The sequence below is a fragment of the Metopolophium dirhodum genome, chromosome 4 (genome assembly GCF_019925205.1).
Source record: "Metopolophium dirhodum isolate CAU chromosome 4, ASM1992520v1, whole genome shotgun sequence".
Classification (NCBI taxonomy): domain Eukaryota; kingdom Metazoa; phylum Arthropoda; class Insecta; order Hemiptera; family Aphididae; genus Metopolophium; species Metopolophium dirhodum.
In genome coordinates, this window is record NC_083563.1 from 34,866,768 (window position 1) to 34,889,851 (window position 23,084).

Below are 23,084 nucleotides of genomic sequence, written 5' to 3' on the forward strand. Positions count from 1 at the left end.
ATTATTTAATACTCAAATCCTATCTCACTCATCATTCTTTCCAAGTTAATCTAAACAACTCAATTTCAAACCAATTTACGATTAACGCCGGTGTACCTCAAGGCAGTGACCTTTCTCCTCTTTTATACCTAATTTATACTGCAGATATACCCACAACCTCTTGCACCATCCTCAATACTTTTGCCGACGACACTTGTATCCTAACCACCGATTCTGATCCCTCAATATCACGGATTTAGCCATTTAGGTATGTACGGAGTGAATCTATGTGTGATTTTCATACGTCATGTAAGACAAATAAATGGGAAATACAATATAATATTAGCTGGCAATATTGAGTAATTACTGATAAAAACTATAAAAAAAGTAAATGGGTAGATTATGCGTTCCATTATTTTGTGGTAGTGTAGTACTTACAATTACAATACTCTTAAAAATGTTTTTTTACACATCAATGCCACTAGGCACTATTCTAAGAATAGTAACTACAAGACAATTGTACTTTAATAATAAATAAAGGTACAATATATGTAAGTTTTTAATAATAATATTGCTTTAATAATACTTAATACAATTGTATAAGTATAATATAATATAATATAATTGTATATTTATAATCAATTAGGCAATATAATATAATATAATATACTATTATATACTGATAATAATCATTAGTGTACCTATATTGTCTAGAGAACTCAAATAGGTTTAAAAATGTTTAAACAATGTTCAAAGTTATCAATTGATTCAAATAATAATTTTTAATAATTTACAACATTTTTATTTTGTTACTCATTTGCCTTAAAAAATTGTATACATTATAATTAAATATTTTGTAATAAATAATAATATTAATCTAAGTTTAAGTTTCAAAATAATATATTAGCTAGTTATTTTATACTTTATAGGTATCTAATATACCCATATGAATGGCTAAATATATAGCCATATATATATATATATATATATTTAGCCATGCCCAAAGGTATGCACATTTTTAGAAGTATAAAATCCTATGAACAATATAAACATACAAAAGTAATTTTGGTAACTCAAAAAAATTGTACCTATCAGTTAAACTACCTCATTTATAATATAATTAGATGTTAGATATCCCTACGGCACCTAGGTACCTATACTTACATAGTTACATAGAAGTATTTTAAAATTTTCATACCTACTCTGGAGAACAAAAATAGTATTGATTACACATTTACACCCTACTTGTAAAAGTAAAACACATCGTAAGTTACAATCGTTAAAAACTAAAATCAAGTCGTCTTATATTATAAGGTATAGTAGGTAATAAAAACTAAAAAACTAATACATTTTTGATTTATGATGCGTTAATTTCTGTGTAGGTGGTGTGCAGGTCTCGTGATAGAGAAGTTGCAGCTATATAATATTAATATATTACAGTGGTGATTCGTGACTAGGCGTGCAGGTAATATTAACACCACATAGATTAATATAGATATAATAGTGAAAATGTATTTTAATTTTAATTCAATATCTGTTAAACTGTATTATTCTATAATATAAAAATCAATTTTAAAAAAAACATTTGATATTCGCGTAAACAGTTAAACAGACGAGATATGCAATAAATACACATTAACTAGTATAAGGTCTATGGTCAGAACACTGTCCGTCGGTCCGTGTAAATACGTCCGGTCGTTGAGTTGTGGGGCTTAACAAATAAAAGGGACCTCGGTGTGCAGCTGTAGCAATATCACCGTATTGGCATTATTGTCTTAGATCCACCAGTATTTTCTGTTTTTATTTTTTCTCATTCAAAAATTTTGAATTTGGAGTTTATTGATATATATTTTTTTAAAGAACTTTTGCAATAATTGCACACTAAATACTAATATATTATTTACTTTAAACATCACGAGTCACCACTGTGTGCATCACCAAATATTTTAATCACGAGCCGCCACTGATACATTATACAGATAGGTATATTTCAAAAGTATTGTAAAATCGAAAAATTCTTGTGCGCAATGTGCCGTGTACCGTGTAGGTATATGTTGCACACCAAGAGCAGTGCACTCACGATGGAACTGCAGTAGTGTTTCTCGTCTATTATAGTAGGCAGTTATGTAGTACCTACAATGTCCGAGTTTGCTACCGAATATGAGGTAGGTATACAATAATGATATATTTATATTTGCATATAATTAAGAATATAATGATATATTATTATTATTTATCAGGAAAACTTTTGTCAATTTATTCTTAGAAAAAAATTGTAACGGGTAATATAATAATCACAAAAAAAAAATATTGTGATGCCCAATGCATATAAAACACTTAATTTTTAAAAATGTTCAGAAACATAACAGGGAGATCTGCAGCCACCCCCATAAAAACGCTAATAAAACTATCAGCTATCTACTTACATAATCATATCTTCTGTAACCATCTACATTGAACTACACACAGTTATGCGCCTGGCTTAAAATGGAATGAGGTTTAGCCATGCGGTACTAGGTATAGACTATACCCCCCACCCACATCGGTATTTTTTACTATATGTATACTGTTAAGATGTATACAAATTAATAAAATTAAAATAATAATTTGATTTATCATATAAATATTTAATATATAGGTACATATTATTTTTTTTTATATATACGGATATACCTAACCCCTCCCATTGAAAATATCTGTGTACGCCACAGTCATTTATACTTTATAGGTGTGCCATTGTTTTTATAAAATTTATTGAATAGAGTAGGATGAGTCATGAATATATTTTGGGATGAACGGTCACTTTGTAGGGTCCATTGTTGAAAATGCATAACGCGGACACTTCACGTAAAAATGTAGGTACATTGCAATTTGCAGAACCCGGACACTGCACTATTATATACATAAATAGTATTAGTGTGGGTACCTATATTATATTGTAAACATATAAGTATATATAATATAAAGTTTGATGAGATTTAAACATTATTTTATTTATTTTATATTTGAAAGTAAATCAAAGATATTATAAATAAGCCAAAATCATCAAAGTTTCTAAAATGTACAGGTAACAACCAATTATTGGGCACTTATGGTGCTTTACCATATTTATAAATTAATTTTACCAAATTGGATATTATACCAAATGGTATTTAAACTTAAAAACATTTTAAATTTAAATGGTCATGACTATTCAGACTTTTTTATATTATACCTATATATTATGTAGTAGTATAAGTAATATTGTGTATATAATATATATATATATGTACTATAGTATAAAATGTCCGCGTTCTGCAATCTTCATTTTTACTCGATCTTACAACAATTGTTCGCGTTTCACATTTTTAATGTTTGACTGTACAAAGTGACCTATATCGTATATAATAACCACATTTTGGGTGAGTACGGGCTGTACACTAAGTTGAAATACTTAACTTAAATCGTGGTAAGAGATGACAAATTAAATCCTGGTTACAGAGGATCTTGTGCGTATACTGTATATTGGGTAGGTATGTATGATGTATCGTATGCAGTTCAATGTTTGATGTTTCTATATAAATAGTTTTAGGTATAGGTACCTATGTATTTTATACTGATCAATTGATAATTAACATTACGAATATCCACGTAAATATGTATATATTATATTATAGATGCATAGACACAGCTTAATACGCGTGTTTTATGGTGTCTTCGAGTTTATTGAGACTTAGGTATTTTTGTCTTTGTACGTTTTTTTGTAAAATATTAAAAACAAGTACAAAAATAAAAGTACGTCGAATATCATGTAAATGGTGAATAGTCTCGGAAATTTACAATCGTAAATAAAAAGGCTTATACCGTAAATAAGGCCTAATATGAATTGGATCTGAAAACCAAACGATACATATTATTCATTAAAAGTCCTAGGTTTAGAATAATAGCTTTAATAGGCGTAAATCGTCGATAAGTATAAAATAGTCAGGTTACTTTACTGGTAAGATGTGCCACATTGGGGTTTAGTAAGTCCCCACACGAAAAACAGCACATATAAGCAGTTACATATCAAATATGTTCGTATAATTATAAGATCCAACAAGAAAAAAAAAGAACTTAAAATGTGTTTGTTTTTGTGTTGCAAGTCTTATATTTGCCGGACACATTATGCAATGATGTATTTTGTGTTGATAAATTGTAATTTACTATTATTATTTTTTATGATTTTTTTTGTATAATAGGTTACTGCGTATTCATACTTAGTTTATATCTATTCAATATTTCAATTTGTATAGTAAATTGTATAATTTTTATAGGTACCTACCACGACGATTTTCACCTATAGCCTATAGGTATGCTATCAATTGTTATTATACTTGTATGACACTGATGATTTTTACTTACAATTTGTAAACGAGTCAGGTATTTCTTCCACCACAAATATTTTTGCATTTGAGGACCAAGAGCTGATAGGAAATAGTAGCTATACATTATTGAGTGTATCATCGCGTTAAGAATACCACAAAGAGCTCCTTGTTGACCTGCGCAAACATAATTTTTGTATTAGTTTGTTGATTATTTTTTTTTGTTACCTATCGCACTGACACAGTCATAATATAGGTATTTGGTACCATGTGTGGATCCTATACTTTTATTTCACATGTAAACTATTATAGTATAAAAACCACTGTTTCAAATTTGATCTCCTAGAGCTCAGTCTGTTTCTATAAAAAATGTTTGTATTGCACATAATAATTTACGATAGGTATGAGGTACCTATGCCGATAGAAGGTAGGTAGTTTCGCAGAGGCACATATAAAATGGACACTAATGATAAAATAATTTTGACTTGGTGTACGGTAAATAGGTATAATGGTTGTAAGATTTTAGAAATTCAATTAGAATAAGGTATAACAAACAACATAATATGCCATGTGGGACTAATTTTAAGGTCGATTAAATATTTTTAAAAAAAAAAAACGGGAGCTCGCTTATTCGTATAAGTAGAAAGTTTGAGTTTATCTCGTCATTGAGTTTATTACCTACCTACTATTTTGGATGTATAGTAATGAATTCAATATATGTACCTATATATGAAGAAATGATTCTAATTGAAGGCGACGGATGGATCAGCATCTATTTCTTAGAATAGCTTATGTTAATAGGTATATTATTATTTATCTTATATTTTCCTATTATACGAATTTTTTTAGTTTGGTAAATGGTAGGTTAACCTATTTTTGATTCTGAGCAGAGCGATGAACGTATTGATTTTACAATGATGTGTGTGTGTGTGTTTTTGTTTGGGTACACGATAATTATTATTCGAAATAATGCTTCGATTTTCAACTTCAATAAGTTTTATAGTGGTTAAGTGAACCTAGATGGTGCATTCGAGATGTAAAAATTGAAAATAGTAGTTTTCAAAAGCGTCGGGGAAAAAAATTAAGAAAACCTGAAACGTTTACGCGAAACTATAGACGCTCACCCACTCGACACCTACTATACGACAGAGCAATTTTATTTTTTAATTAAGCTAATTCAAAACTTAACGACACAAATAATAATAATAAAAACACTTATTGTGTAAATCAATAGGTATCTATATATTATAATATTATATATATTTATTTTTAAACAATTTAATTAATTATAAGATATACCGTAGATTGTAGCTGTGTATTACTAGCCATCATTTATTAAATTTTAATTTACATTTTACACATTGATTCGATTCATTTGAATATTCTTAAACGAAAATCGTTTATTTTTCAGAAATCCTACATCCATCATGGTTATTCCCAAACATGTAATTTTCAATAACCACCTTAATCACATTAAACATTTTATTAAGTTAAATAATCTACTCTCCCTGCATGGACGCTGCAATGAGGTTCAGAATTGATATTTCTTTGGTGAAAAACTGAAAACTAAAGCTTATGGAAATAAAAACCTCATTTTTGACTGTAATGAATGGGCCTAAAATTGAATATTGTTACTTCCATTTGCTTCCAATCATTACAAGTTATAAAAAATATCTTACTTATTTATTTTATTTTATTTTGTTTGATCAATTAATTTTTTATTATTAGAAATAAATAGGTCCTGGTAGCCTATAGGGTATATATAATGACAGCAGAACTCTATTGGTTGTAATGTGTTATCTGTTATTATGACCTATTTGTCTGGTCCCTCGAACGTCATAATTATAAAGTAGTCATAATTATAAGGTGCCTATAAGAAGTTAAGATTACCTTTAATAAATCTCAAAAATGTCCAAGTAGTGACGACCATATTTACATGATGATAAACGTGTAAGAATGAAACATGAGATTGTTTTTTCCTTAACACAAAGAATACCTAAAATCAAACATAATATTTATTAAATGATTAATTTCCAAAGACTTTATAAAGTTTATTTTATAATAATATTGTAGGACATAGGTAGTTCGTATGTATGTAATACATAGATATATAAATTGTTTTATATATCTATGATGTAATATTAGTGTCGGCCCGGGATCTAAAGGGCCCAGGAGGCAAATTATTCAAAGTGCCTCTCAAAAATACCAAATCTCAAAAAAAATAATTTAAAAACGTTTTATAGATATTTATCAAATAATATGGATCGATATATATATATATATATATAATATATAGTAATATAATATCGATCAAACATCACAGTACGTATTTAAACACTATCATAGATTCCAAAATTATAATATAGTTATATTATTATTACCACGGGCTAAGATATTATGATTTTAGTATCATTAAAATAATAAAATGTATATTATATTATTATTATAAAATTATTTAATGGATCCAAACGCATACCACTGGGCTACATATATAGTAGGTAAATGTTGGTAAATAATTTCATTTATTTCTTGAAAAATACGGGTGGGGGCCTCGGAGGCGATCACCTCCTAGCCGCCTGGGCCAGTCCGACACTGTGTAGTATGTATATACAATATTATGTTTATGCATATTATGTATTTTGTATATTGTACATGGTATATTTGTATACTTATATACAACTATAGAAATTTATTAATTATAATAATAATGACTATACCAACAATTTAAATTTAATATAACAAATATTGCCCATATTTTTGTTAAAATGAACTTGATTTTTGAAAAAAATTTAATACATTTTTAATTCAGTATTTATGAATGCAAAAACTTATGTTATTTGAATTGATTTTAAGATGATTTATTGTGAAGGTATGAACAATATTATTATAGTTTAAAACTTTAAAAGTAGGTACTTACAGTATCCAGAAGATCAAATATTTTTGATATAAAAAAATGCCACGACTGTGCATAGAACTGAAAATAAAATGTGTAATTATTATACAAATAAGGTAGGTACTACGTTATTTTAAATTAACAATTGAAAACTAAAACTTTTATGATAATATCATAATTTTTTTAGATCGAATGACGTGAAATATAAAATATATATTATAATATATGTATTATAATTATATTTATAATGAACCATGACGTGTTAGGTTTAATTATAACTAAAATGTAATATTTCTGTTCTTTATTCATACAAATTGAATGATAAATTTATTTAAATAATAGTTATTATGAATAAAAAAATGAATTACCTATAATTAGGATTTTTTATTCATAATATCTTAATTTATTCACATTTATCTTACCACATTTATGATACGACGATTACTTTCACTTTCATCTGGATTACATACATTGATCATTAAATATCTGTAAATCCCGGGTGTAAGAAATACCTGTAATTTAAAGTTTTAAATAAATTTAATTCGTTGTACACATTTTGAATTGGCTCCAAAACAATGTGAAATCGATGTAAGTGGGTCCAAATCATGTGATCGTAACATACTACATTTAGGGTTATAGATTTTGGGTGGTTTTCAATTTTCAATATCTATTAAAAACTTTCACGCGTTACGTCAATTTACGAGGATAGTTTATCATATAGTATAGTTAGGTGCACCAAAAAGTATTCAACCAAAAATGTATGTCTAGTTAATAGTTATAAATATTAATAAAAGGAAATGTGTGTGGGTGGGTCGGCGGGTGTTTGTGTATAAGGCGTAAGCCTTATCTTCAGGCAAATCTATTGCACACTCATACTTCAGAAACGTTGTACCTACGTAGGTTAATCTTATATTCGAGGATGTGAAACTCAAAGCCATTTTTCCGAAATTTGTATTTTAAATAGAGGCTTACATAGATATTAATTGGCATACAAAAACGAATATTTTTTTTGATTGTATATTGGTAGGGTTGCCATAACAACAAAATAAGAATATAGATTGAGAAATCTTAATTTTACGTGAGAATATCATATTTGGTCAACATTTAAACGTCTGACACTCATAAAAAAACTTTATGATAGTAAACTTTTTATTTTGTTACATTATAAGATGAAAAATGTGTGAGGAATCTTGTGTTAATTTTCGAATCTAAGATGTAAATGGAACATTTTTTTATGAATTTCTAACTCAAAATAACTTGCAAATTTGTATGATTTTAACAAATGTTGACAAAATTCTAACTTTAAACGTTTATACAAAATTACTGTGGATTTACACTCAACTTTAATCAACAATTCCTTTATCAACAAATTATGAGGAGGAATTTTGAATTAAATTTTCAAGTATTTTGACAGAGCAAGAAATTTGTATCGACAATAATTTAAAAAGAAACTAATAAAAATTTAAATTTTCTTATACCTCTTAAAAGTTCAAAAAGAGTCAACATATTAAAAAAAATGTATGATGTATAGAAAATGGTTGTATATACATCCGGTGAAAATTTAAAGTATCTACGGTTATTAGTTTTTTAGGTACATCAAAAAAGCTAAATAAAGTTTTTCAAAAACTGGTTTAGCGTAAAACTCCTGGGAATTTCCCACCTTGAACTGTCTAAAGTACCAACTTGATTCACTTTACACCAGAAAACATACTTAAGTTGAAAATCGAAGGATAAATCCACTGGCATTATTTAATTTGTCACTATTTAATTTGTAGGATCAGCTACCCAGTTAATAAATAAATAAAAATTGTTAAGAGGATTCTATGGTACTGACTGCTTTTAAGTAGTTCAGTTTTTAAGGACATTTTCTAAGTGCGTGCGTGTAGTGTGGAAGTGCGTATACTATCTAGGTGTTAAGTGTTAAGTGATCGTTAGTGTGATTGCAGTATTTATAGGTGTAGTGCAGTAAAAGAAATAGCGGTACAAATTTCGTCATCACAGATTGGTAATATTTTCACTAAAAAGTAAAAAGTATGTAGATATCTATATTTTGTCTACCATACAGGCAAAAGTAGAAATGTTGTATGAAATTTGAAAACATCTGAAGTTCAATTAATTTTGACCATTAGTTTGATTGGTACGATGGACATTTCGTAAAAGAAAAAAAACTGTTGGTAGATATCTACTGAATCTCCTCAATAAATATACAAATGCAGTTTACATAAATACCTTTTAAGTGGGCGGAGTTATCTTCAATAGTTTACTAAACAAGGACCCAAAGAATATTTGAATACCAAACATAATTTTGCAGCTTTGCAGATGCCTACCTATAGTTGACTATTACCTACAATACAGGTAAATTTTGATAAATGCATAATGTAGGTATAATAATATATTATATGAATACAGGATACTATAGATGGGAGTACTGGCCACAAATTATATGACAAGCTTAACCACCAGAACTTACAATGATTTATTAATAAATTTATTTGACTATTGTACTATAATACCTATGTATTTCTTAATCAGTTAGATGGTACCTATCTATGCGATTGAAGAAAATTATTGACAATAATTTAATGCGATTTCACATGCGCGAATTTCATTCACTATCTCGTATATACGTATGTATTACGATTACAATGCATTAAACTTACCTCTGATACAATGAATATGTTATAAATGGTTTGTACAATGTTATAGACCATCATAATACGTTTTATTTTAAATGGTTCCCGGTTTTCCATCATCTTTGGGCCTAATTTTAGCACAAATAACATATAAGCTATCAGAATTGATACAACTGGCCATGGTGTACTCATAAGCATCCACGAATCGGCATTTTTATCTATGAAATAAAAATATATTATACAATGTTACAAGGCAAACCGTTAGTAATTTTAAAATTTTATTTATATTTGTGTTATTATATTTTAAAAACAGTACCTAATTTCAGGTAAGAAACTATTATTGTGACATTGCATTTTACAAGGATTGATAATACAGTAAATAAAGTGGGAACTTAAAGGCTATAAAAATGTTAATAATTTGTATAGATTGTGAAAAAAAAATGATATAAAAAATACTTAAAATAAAGTATAATATATGTTGTAGCTAACAATATAATATTATAATATATTATAAGTACTTATAATATAGGATATATACTAACCAAATTTCAATTCTTGATTTAATAAGTTTAAAAATTGATGCTGCGTTTCATTAATGAAATTATTCAAATTCACATTAGTCATATTTGTAATTGATTTGATCAATTGAGTATTCACTAAAACAAAAATATAATCATTAGTCATAAAAGTTAGTAATAAACCTTATATAGCTGAGTTATATATTTAAATAATTTAATATAATTAGGTAAGTACCTAATATATTTTTATAGATTAAAATGTATTTAAGGCTGGCTGTAGTTAGCAGGTACCAAGTCAACTTACGTCTTATAATATTTTTTTAATTTTTTTTCTTACTATTATTCCTATATTTCAATTAGTGTGAGGATCAAACTTAACATTTTATTATTTATTTTATATTAAATATTTAAATATTTTATGAGATAGGTAGTTGTTAATTTAATTTTTAACATTGTAGGATAGGTTAGGTTAGTAACTGAAATAACTAGGTAAGTAACTGAATTAACTGGTGAGAAAAAAATTATTTCTGGTTACTAGCTGTGGCTAGGGTTAGTCACCTTAATTGTATAATTGGGGTTTAAAGGTTGTGGTTTATGTATAAATCATAAAATATGTATAGGTAATGGTTATGATATGTATATAATTTATATTTTATAAAATATTTAAGCAAGGAGGCCACTAATTTACTCTGTGTAGGTACTGTTATAATACAAACATGTTCTAAGTAGTTATTATTATTACTTTTAAAGTTTAAATATAAGATTTTTATTTTATTACCTATAGGTAATATAATTTTAATTCGGTATTTGTGTATAATATAAGAAGCTAACATTTAAATATTTAACCATACACTGAATTTGTGATTATCAATCTGAATGGAGAAAAAATAATAGATTTGAATATCTAGTGATACTATTTTATAATTAGTTTTAAATAATAATTATTATAGTATATGGGTATAAAATATTAAATATAGTAAACAAAATATTCTTAAACTAAACTGTAAAATATACCTATTATACTTTTATAAAATGCGTTACCTAAAATATCACGTGAACAGCTGATGTAGGTATAGTTTTATTAAAAACTATATAAGTCTTATAATAACAATTAAGTCAAATAATGTATTTTCATGTCTTCACTATTGAGTTCTCGACCAGTCTCGTAATCTCGTCAATACTTTTAAGTGAAAATATAAAATAATTTTAGGTACTGAAAAATAATCCAACAATAAAAAATTAAAAATTAAAATTAGTATTTAGCTATTAAAGGTGGTTACTAAAGTACTAATGTTAAACATTTTAAGCATGAACGAGTTGAACACACGTTAATATTTTATTTTAAGTATAAATCAAATAAATATATTAATGTTTTTTTAATTACAACCTTTCTATAGATTTCGTGTGATGGTATGGGAAATGGTGGACATATGTTTAGATTTTAATTTAGGTAACCCACTCTTAGGTACTTCCAAGGTAAATATCAATAACAATTTACACCAAGAAAGTTTCACTGATAGCAGAGTAGTAGAGTACTTTATAATCACAAGGACAGAAAAAAAACCCTATTTTTTCTATAAGTAGGTGATCTTCACACATCTGCACGTTAGTTAAAAACTGAAGGAAATTTCTTATTCGATTATAAGCTGTTTTAAATAAATGCTTTTTACAAACAATGCACTTTCAAGTGTAAAATCATGTATGATGATTTATTGTAAATAAAAAAATGGTGTATACAAATCGATAGAATATTTTAAGGGTACCTATTACATTTTATATTCTACAAATGTGATGCAATGATGCTCAAACGCGTCTGAGCTATTTCAATTTAAATGTTGATACCAACAACTTTAATATATTTATAGGTAAACATAAAATACAATTTCTATATTACCTTGTATCTACGTACCTAATACACATTTTATAAAATTTTATATTTAAATATATTTTACTAAATTTTAAAAATATAAGCTGACAAACTTCTTCGTCTTTTAGATTCTGAGCGTAGCGAATGAATGTATTGTGCATTCGAGAGATCAAAATAGAAATTTACCAGTAGTTTTAGAAAGCCTCGGGAAAAACAAAATAAAAAGTAAAAAAAATGGTAATTTTTACGCAAAACCAATTTTCTTGGAGTAACTCAAAAACTAATAACTAGATATTTGAAATTTTCCCAAATATTTATATTAGCATTTATCATGGTAATATTTTTGAAATATATTGACTTAATAAGCTTTAATTTTTGATGTAAGGTTTTTTATAAGTTTTTTTTAATGGAAGTTCAAAAATGTTAAAGATACTTAGGCACTATTATTTTTTATATACATTTAAAGTATACATCAAAATTTCAAATTATTTTTCTGTTAGAAATTCATTAAAGTTTTTCTTCCAATAGCTAACATTAGATATTTTATTAAAAGATTCCACAAAAATTTTTCTACTTCAAACAAAAAAAATTTACTGGAAAGTAATAAGTAATAAGTGCGTTTGAATTTAAATTTTTACAATATTGGATTTTCACCGGTAAATTAACGAATTTCCATCTATTGATTTTTGATATTTTATTGTATTTCCAAAACGAATAACTCGAAAGTAACTCGAAATTTTCAAGAAACGTTAAAATACCCATTTATCATAAAAGGTAAAATTTTCAAACTATTTTTAAATTATCGTCGATAATTACTTTTTCACTTAAGAAAAAATCTTGAAAGTTTAATGCAAGGGTTTTACTTTTTCATAATAATTTATAATTATTACAATTTATTTCGGTACACCTACTAGCCTTACTAGCTTTAAATAATAACGTTTAAAAAAAAATATTTCATATTAACCATCTAACTTGGAAACTAAAATATTTCAAGGATTCCAATATCATTAATCGGTGTCTGATAATAATGGTGAATTAATTGATTTTTGCTGTTTACTTACAATAAAGCATTTAAGCGTCGAGACATAGTTAAATTACATTTGAAATATTTTATGGTGAATATCTTTATACGATGTAATATTTTATAATCAGTCAACTTACTATGAAAATAAAATAAATTCAATATTCCTTTTATTAAACGCTGGAAATTGTGCAAAATACATACAATTGTTTTAACACACATAGAGTGGCATTTACAACACAATATATTATGTAAATACACATTAAACAATGTGGACACCGGTCTGCTTTACAGTAGTTGTCGAGTATTGTAATGGATGTGTTATAATATTTGGATTCAATAATAAATCATTGCAAACCAAAAATGATTCTGAGTGGAAACGTTGTGTTATCTTAGCATACAAATAAATTTTTTAATTTTAAAAATAGTTTATTAAAATCGAAAATATCTTATGGTTATTATAAATACCGTAGCTTTGCGGTAAACTTTTTTTTTATTAAAGTTAGAAAAAATTATTTTTAAATGTTTTATGTTAGCTATGAAAAACAAAATTTTTTTACATTCCTAACTGAAAAATAATTCACAAAATTTTAATGGAACGTTATAAGAAAATCTAAAATATTGACTGTTTAGTGTTAAATTTTAGGCCTAAACGATCGTCTGATTATAAAACATTTGGGCATAGCAAGTTTGTGCATCAGTATTGTTACGAATAATATTTTTTATATACCGACACATAACTATAAACTATTGTCATAAGAAAATTGAAATATTAGAATAAAATGTGATTATTTTCGTTTGACTAGATTTGTTACAACTAAATTACAAAATTAAATATTGTTCTATAAAAAATTATTAAACAAAAATGTATTACCTATCTAACTACCGTAGATTGACTAGATTCGTCAATTGGTCATTCGCAAAAAATAATACTACATTTTTTGAATTTTAAATTTCAAATTATTTAAAATATACATATTTTTAAGCCTGAGATTTACTCGTATATGTAAACAACATGTAATTCAATTATGTAATTAAAGATACTTATAGAATTTTTTTTAAATTTCATTAGCTTAGAAAATCATTTTATGCATCTTCTAAGATCTAAGCTTAATATTTCCACTCTTGCCCCCACCCACAAAAAAAAAATAATAATAATAATAATAATTGGCTAACTTTACCATTTTTAAAATGTACCTAAAGATAATTAATACTTTTGATGATATTAGAATCTTTCATAGTCCAATAAAAGACCAGGTATGTGCACTCCTCTTAGTTAGCTCATACTTTTGTGACAGATGTGATATTTTAATATTTGTGTATTACTATTACATTTGGGAAAAATCGCATCCATAAAATCAATTCTGAGTGGAGATTATTCAAAACCACACTTGCTTATACATTTATCCAATGTTTACCGCAGTTCTGTAACTTTTCTTATGCCTACCGATAACATTGAAAAATAATGTTTTTAGGATAAGATTTTCTGTCTATAAAGTTGTCATATACATTTTTAGAGTTGCTCTACTATCAAAGAAGTATCCATTGCAAAAAAAAAAAACACTATTGAATGACCAATTCATTCCTAGTGTCATTTATAATCGAAAATGTTTAAACTTTATCTAAGTACTGTAATTTTACGTCCGTCGTTTAAGTATTTAAAACTAAGCTAACTATTAATATTATGAAAATATATTTGACAAAAAATTAAATACTCGTTATAAACGTACAGTATTGTATAGTAATATAATAATTTAAAAAATGTGGAGAAGTGGGTACCATAGTCAAAGAGCATGTCATTATTATGGTATGTTATATTTGAATTCGATAATAAATTATTGCATATGAAAAACGATTCTGAGCGGAGATGTTGTGTCATTCTAGCATACTTGTGTAAACTATCAAATTTAATAATTAAAAAAAAAATTTAATAAAATCGAAAATATCTTATGACTATAAATAGCGTAACTTTCCGGTAAACTTGTTATTTTCGAAGGAGGAAGAAAAACTTTTATGAATTTTTAACTGAAATATAGTTTACAAATTTTCGGGATTTTGATGAATTTTGTCAAAATTTGAAATTTACGTACCTTTAATATTTTTGAACCACTATTAGGCCGTCTTATGAGGACCCTTGCGTTAAAGTTTGCAAGCTTCTTAACGTAATGAATACAATAGTTTAAAAAAAACTTACAAAATTGGAAAAATTTCTCAAGGCTATAAATAGCTCAAAAAGAGGCAAAATTCATTGGGCTTGATATTAATTTTTAAATAACGACCAACAAATTAAAAATATTTTTTCAAAAAATTGGTTTTGCGTAAAAATTACCATATTTCTTTGTTGTTTTTCATGATGTTTTTTTCGAAAACTATTTTTAATTTTCAATTTTGAACTTTCAAAAGTACCAAATTAGAAAATATGTCTTCCATCCAACGATTTTCAATGTATACGATCGGCCGTCACAACTCACGATAACATATATTTAATTATTATCATTTTATTTTTATTCATGGTTACAGAAGCGAACACACATATTTTGAATGGGATGGGTTATACGAAATAACTATGTACATATATATATATAATATCAACATATTTTTTAAATTAGTATAATTTTATATCAAGAGTATCTTACCTTAAATAAAGAAATAGTTTGATCGGAAGTTGAAACGTTTGTTCAACTACTGTTCGGTTACTTAAGAAATGAAAAAAACGATTTCAGTACAATTTATTACACACACACACATACACACACACGCACACACACACACAAACACACACATATATTAAGGTATTAGCGGTATAGTGTTTTATTACATCGATAGATAGGCACTATGTTTATGCATCATTATAGGAATGTTACTAAACGATACGGTGTCGTCGGTTTTACTTTATAATGAAATAGAAACAACAGCTGTACAATTAAATTTGCATTTTACACAGGGTCAGAGACCGTTGACATAATTTATTACTGTTTATCACCATTAGCAATGCCACCATATGAAAGAACTTACTAATTCAGTTACCAAAAAGTTCACGGAGAAATATTGGCGAGTCATGTTGTTCGAAAAATAGGGCTAAATTAGTTGAGAAGCCACGTGTATATGAAAATTACATGTTATCATTTATAAGAATTATGTTAAGTTTAAATTACAGATATTCACTACTTACTACATATAATATATTTTTGTGTCTACTGCTACACGATTAGATGAACGGTTAAGCCATTTCTAAATTACAATTATTCTACTCAAAGCTTTTAGAAAAACATAATTTTTTGTAAACACTACTTACGAAAAGTCTATTAAATTCTCTGGAATTCTAGTTTCTAGAAATCAACATGCCTTACTAAGAATTTCATTGCGCTTGTATATTAATTCGGTAATAATATAATAATAATAATAATAACTATAAATGTATTATATTTTACGGGGTGCCACCATTGGGTGACTTCCCGCTCCCGCTAATCAACCCACATCCCGTTAACTTATTGTACTACATGTAAATACAGATTGTAAATATATATTTTTGTTCAACAAAAAAAAAAAAATATTTAAAATATCTTAAGTGTATTAATCCGAATGTGTAAGTATAATGGTATTTTTACAGCATAACTTGGTTACCTTTTTTTAAGATAGGTACAGACATAATATCATATATTATGTAGATGCATAACGTCGAGTCTTAATATTGCGTCAGAGCGAAGTCAAATTTTACCGCATTAATTATTTGAATCACATATAATAAAGATGGAATAGGTATAATAGAATCATATCCCTTGAACAAGTGAAAACTTTAAAACACCTACTTAAATTATTGAAAACCAATTTGTTTCTATAAAGAACTAAAATAAAATAATTTTACCTTTGATAGTGTGATACTTTACGTACATAGTTTGTAGTTATAAATTCTAACGTGACGGTGTTAAAATTTATAACTAAAAACCATGTACGTATAGTAGCTATCACACTATCAAAGGTAAATTATTTTATTTTAGTTCTTCAGAGAAATACATTTGTTCTAGGTTAGTCCCTTACTTTTGCAATAATGTTCTTGTATTATTTTTATAGAGCTTGCAGACTTGGTGTCCTAGATAATCAAGATTCGAATAGTTGTAAAGGTTCAAGTGACATATATATATATCCCTGTCATGTAGGTAACAAAGCTGTATTTCCTAATTGACTTTCTAGGCTACGGCCGAGGGTGGAATTAGTTATTGATAGAAGCAGAAACAAAATATTAGTTGACCTTTTATTTTGTCTGTTTTGTTTACCCAACAGATGGAAAAAGTATCAACCTATGGGCTGCTAAGAAACTGTATTAGTCCCCTCACATGAGCAGCGTAGGTTGTTTTTATTAAATATCTCAGATGTACCAAGTATGCATGCATCTATCCAAATACTGTGTACAAATTAACATTTGTTCTCACAGATATTTGTTATTTGCATAACTGTAGGTTTGATGTAACTTTAATGTCTTTTTTAAAGAATATATTACAATATATTATTATGCAAACTTAATGTTTTATTTTTTTGCGTTTTAGTGTTGTGTGTTATTTATTATACACATTTTCCATCATCATCAAATTTAAGGGTTTGGTTTTTGATCTTCTGCATAGGTATTATTACCTACATGTTTTCTCGTGCAAACTTAATTGTCCTTTTTCAATATTGAGATATTGAGGGTGGTTTCTGGTAGTAAAATGGATCTAGTTTGTTCCTTAAGTGATCAAAAGTAAAAATTCACATACATTTAAAAAATAATCAGGAAAAACTAAAAAAAAAATAAAGATTTACGTAACGCCAGTTTACGACAAAGACAATTTTTTTTTTATTTTAATTAAACGTTTGGTTGCATGGACGAACAAGGTTATGTTACAATTTTAGTGGAATTACAAACTGTTAATGAAAATGCTTATACGTTTTATAACAATAAGAGATATAAATAATACTACATATTTTAAATTTGGAATTGCAGTTGAGGGAATACTATGAATTTATTAGTAGTAAAAATTGATTGAGTTTTTTGTTGTAGGTAATTCAAAAATGTATATCCATAGTTTACCATGAATACCTAAATTGAATTTCCACCAAATATTTATATTAGCATTTTATAGACATGTTATAATTTTAAAATTATTATGGCCATATTTTTTTAAACTATTTATTGACATTTAAAATTTTAAAATTTGTTTTGATTTATATTAAGGTTTCTCGTAAGTTGTTCTTACGACTTAAATTTATTGAAAAATATGAAAAAGTATATATATTACACATTTTTTTTATAACCGTTTGCTGTTAAATTTGGTTAAAATCGGACAAATGAAAAATAATGATTTTCCGATAATGGTTTTAGTTATTTTGCTGTAATACAAACAATATAATCGTAGAGGCTTTTTTCTGTTATATTATTATTTTCTATACACAATTCAATTTTAAAGATATTTAGACTAACAACCTAATTATATTAAGCTTTACTTATTTTCTATCTGTTCACGCCGTTTTAATGTTTTAATATACGTCGGTATATTCACTTGCAAGTTACTAACATTATAATTTATAATATTATATGGTATAATATTATACAAATTACATATGTGATTTGTTTTGTTAAAAATTTAGTTACTTTACATAATGTACTATGTTACTTATAGAAAAATGAATTACTTAAAGTATTATAAATAAATTATTAAATATCCTTAGAAATAGTTGACACACCGTCTCTGCTGAGAATCATTTTCTGTATGAATGATTTCAAATTTGACACACACGTAACAGTGACCCACTCAATGACGAGGTACACTAAAAACCAACTCTACAGCATAGCAATTTACCCGGGAATTTTTTTTTTTCAAATAATTAAAATAAATTAATATTTTAATATTGTTTTCCGAATCAATGTATTTTCAATACATTTACATATTACAATTCATTGTGTTCGTTGTCATGTATTAAGTATTCTTTTGAAAAAAAAAAAATAATAGGTCAGAGCTCAAATTATTTGTTACCTATTTGAAATAGGAAATACCAATTTATTATAGTTAATCAAAGTTGCAAATGGAAATACCTACATCAAAACGTAGAATAATTATATTATAATGCCAAGTTGTTTTGCAAATTAACATAATGTTCATGTAATTCTTATTTCTTAGGAGTTGAGAATAAAATTGAATTAGGTAATTTATCTAGGAAGATATTTTTTTAATGCAATTTGAAGTTTACAAGATTAAATATAATATAGAAGAATGCAATTGGAATATAAATTACTTGATTATAATGTACATAATAAACAATCCTTAATTATAAACCTTAAGGAATTTAAATTTAATTAAATGCCTACGTCAAATAAATATCTGAAAGAATAAAACACATATAATATGTATCTAAGATAAATACCTACGAATAAATAATGAATTACAACAAAATATAAATATAATCGTAATTCTGCGTTTAAATATAAAATTTCATCCAAATTTTAACTGAAAATATCTATAAAAAAATTACTCATTTTTTAGGGTGGTCGGTAATTGGGCCACATTTCATCTAACTGTTAAGTATAAAATATTTGTTTACATTTTACTACCCGGGTATTGGGTCACAAATAAAATCTATATTTTTAAAGTGTACTCGAAGATTGGGCCATAAATGTGTAGGTAGCATAACAATATATGAATATGTAACGCTTATTAACTACCTAATTATTATTTTTTTTCTAATACATAAAAATACGTGGAGGAAAAATAGTATCGTCACAAATATAAGTGTCAACATCGGAAAATGTTGTTAATTTATTGATATGTGGTATCTCACTTATAAAAAACCATTGCAACGCAGTTATCTACTTCTTCTGGATATGAAATGGAATTCCAAATATATTTCTTAGTCATTTACCTATTTTAGAAGTTTTATCTTTATATTCTTTACTCAAGACTTCAGTCCAAATTTTTCACCACCATGATTGCGCAACGTGTAATTTACATCCTACAATTTCTATGTCAGTCCATGTAAATCGACAGTAACTCTTGTTGGCTTAAAATGTAAAATATGATCAGGGCAATAAAGAATAATTGATTTTAATGTTGATATATGACTATTTTTTTGACTGTCTTGAAATAAACAAAATACTAGAGGAACATATGGATTATCTTTATAATAGCCATGAATAGAAAATAATTGATAAAAATGATTTGCACAGTATTCAAAAGTGCCGTCAACATAAATCATCATACATCTAATGAAAATAGGAAATTTAAATTTGTAATAAGCAATTTATCTATGATATATTAATTTTGTGGCCCATTTCCCGGGTGTCCATTTTTTAGACTTTTAGGGACCAGTATGAACTACTTGTGAGGAACCTTGTATTACATTAGCAAGCCTGAGCTATACAATTTGAATAGATATACATTTTTACAAAATTGCTTACAAATTTTGTTGATTTAACGAATTTTGTCAAAATTTGAACTATTTAAAGCTATTTATAATAAAAAAGGTGGGTAAGTAGATGTCGCTCTGCTGTACAGTAGGTCACCAAGTGGGTCACTGTTATGGATGGTGTTAAATTTGAATTCAATGATATAATATCATTGTATAAGAAAAACGATTCTGAGCGAAAACGGTCAGTCAGCCTATGATATTACCAAGTATATTTGATGATATTATTGTGAATAAAGTAATTTATATATAACCTATTTACGTGGAGCCGTGTTTTAAATTTTCAATCCTTAGCCATAAAAGTTAAACATTTTGTACATTTTAACTACAAAATAATTAATAAATTATAAATTTGATAAATGTTGTCAAAATTTGAACTTTAAATGCTTATAAAAAAAAATTGTGCCTATGTATTTTTAATGTTTTTCAACTGCTATTGTAACAATATATCAGGAGCCTTATATTACATTTTCACGCTTTTTTACCCAACAAATACAATTTTATTGATATTCATAAAAAAAAAAACTAAAAAAATTTAAAACTGACAATATCCGTAAACAGCTCAAAAAGAGTCAAAATATTTTCAAAATTTTATGGTGTATAGAAAATACTGATATAAACATTCAGTGAAATTTTCAAGTATCTACAGTCATTCGTTTTTTAATTACAATAAAGTAAGAAAATTGTTACATGAGAAATCGAGTGAATATCAAATGTTGTAAAAATATAAATTTCAGACGCTCATAAAAATTTAATTAAAGTTTCTTGTAGACATTTTTTTTTGATAAAGGTAGACAAACTTATGAGTAATCTTATATTACATTTTCAAATCTTAGATTTAAAACGAAAAATTTTTTATGAATTCTCATAAATTTCTCAACTCAAAATAATTTGCTAATTTTCGTGATTTTTCCGTATTTTGTCAAAATTTGAACTTTAAATGCTTATAAATAAAAACTGCGTCTAAAGATTTTTAATTTCTTTCATCTGCCTTTGGAACAATAACCTAGGAGCCTTCTATTAAATTTTCAAACTTTTTTACCCAATAGATAAAATTTTATTGATATTTATAGAAAAAAAAACTAAAAAAATTGAAAACTGACAATGTCCGTAAACAGCTCAAAAAGAGTCAAAATATTTTCAAATTTTATGGTGTATAGAAAATGCTGATATAAACATTCAGTCAAAATTTCATGTCCCTACGGTCATTTGTTTTAGAGTTACACCAAAAACCAAAATCGATTTTCTCGAAAACAGATTTTGCGTAAAAATTCCCGTTTTTCCTTAATTTTTCTTTTGTTTTTCACGTCGCATTTGAAAACCACTGGGAAAACTACTTTTTAGTTTTGCCCCCCAAAGTACCAACTAGATTCACTTTCCTATCAGAAAAGTTACTGTTGAAGAAAATCCAAGCACTTTTACTGTCCTAAAAGTTGATGACAGACACAAAAATAAAAAAATACACATCATTGTAAAATCAATACATTCATCGCTTCGCTCAGAATCTAAAATTAAAATAATTATAAACATCACAAAAAGAGCCAACATTTTTTGTAATTTGTAAATTCTTATAAGATGACATTTGGTGAAATTGTCAAGCCTCTGTTGTTATATATTTTTGATTTTCAACAAAAAAAAAAACTATTGTGTCAAAAGTGGATTTGCGTAAAAATTCCAGTATTTCTGAAAATTTTTTTTCTCGGTTTTAAGGTTATTTTGAAAAGTACCGGGAATTTTTACTTTTGAAACACCAAATTATCAAATAAATAAATTTGATATCAGAACCATACTCTAAGTTGAATGTATTGAAAAAAAAAAACAATAGAATACACATTATTGTAAAATCAATAGATTAGGTATACTTACGTAAATAGCTCTGTTCAGAATTTCAAAAAGTAGTATCCTACAAATTAGTAATAATTACTCTCACTTATGAATACAAATAGATAACAATATGATTGGCAATACTGTAATCACTTCTATTTTTTTTTTTGTATATTGTAACCAAAATTGATATTTTTGTTCAAAATGAAAATTGTCTGGTTTTTATTAATTGTACACGTGTATCATGAGCGAATTACATATTATATCTGACCAGTATAATAGCTGCTTGAAAATTTCATTTTATTTTGTTCTTGTTTTGGCATTTTTATTTCTTCAATGTTTTTAAAACCACTAATTATTTGAGTTGTGAATATTATTCAAATTAAATCAATTGACAACAATGTAACATCATTTTGTAATCTAATTTTAATATGATTATCATAATTCATATCATTTATAAAATAAGGTCATGATTTTTTTTTTTTGACACTGGTTAATAAATTGTTGAATGCTAACTGCTAACCTAATATATTAGTGTTTATAAAATATAATTTTATTGACTTATATGTTTA

General features: G+C 26.3%; 1 protein-coding gene across 4 annotated transcripts; it reads right to left on the reverse strand.

The window, feature by feature from the left end:
- Positions 1-630: 630 nt before the first annotated feature.
- Positions 631-22,793, reverse strand: LOC132942847 (elongation of very long chain fatty acids protein 4-like). Of its 4 annotated transcripts, none has more exons than XM_061011505.1 (9): positions 22,555-22,793; positions 11,408-11,579; positions 10,391-10,504; positions 9,876-10,066; positions 7,638-7,727; positions 7,240-7,296; positions 6,213-6,318; positions 4,363-4,499; positions 632-3,850 (listed from the first exon to the last, which is right to left on the reverse strand). In XM_061011505.1, the coding sequence occupies exons 3-9, from the start codon at positions 10,470-10,472 to the stop codon at positions 3,692-3,694; spliced, it is 822 nt and encodes a 273-aa protein (XP_060867488.1). In that variant the 5' UTR covers positions 10,473-10,504; positions 11,408-11,579; positions 22,555-22,793; the 3' UTR covers positions 632-3,691. The 4 variants fall into 4 exon arrangements, with proteins under 4 accessions (XP_060867489.1, XP_060867490.1, XP_060867488.1 ...); XM_061011504.1 differs by lacking the exon at positions 22,555-22,793 and adding an exon at positions 15,891-16,126; XM_061011506.1 differs by lacking the exons at positions 11,408-11,579; positions 22,555-22,793 and adding an exon at positions 15,891-16,126 and having other exon boundaries at positions 631-3,850.
- Between the last annotated feature and the right edge of the window lie 291 nt (positions 22,794-23,084).

What these genes read in the sequence shown, in the direction of transcription:
- LOC132942847 (XM_061011506.1), bottom strand. Translation starts at nt 10,472, where the DNA reads ATGACTAATGTGAATTTGAATAATTTCATTAATGAAACGCAGCATCAA. An exon ending in TATTTGATCTTCTGGATACT is followed by an intron (nt 6,319 to 7,239) that starts GTAAGTACCTAC and finishes GTTTGATTTTAG; the next exon opens with GTATTCTTTGTGTTAAGGAA. An exon ending in ACCTGACTCGTTTACAAATT is followed by an intron (nt 3,851 to 4,362) that starts GTAAGTAAAAAT and finishes TTTGGTTTTCAG; the next exon opens with ATCCAATTCATATTAGGCCT.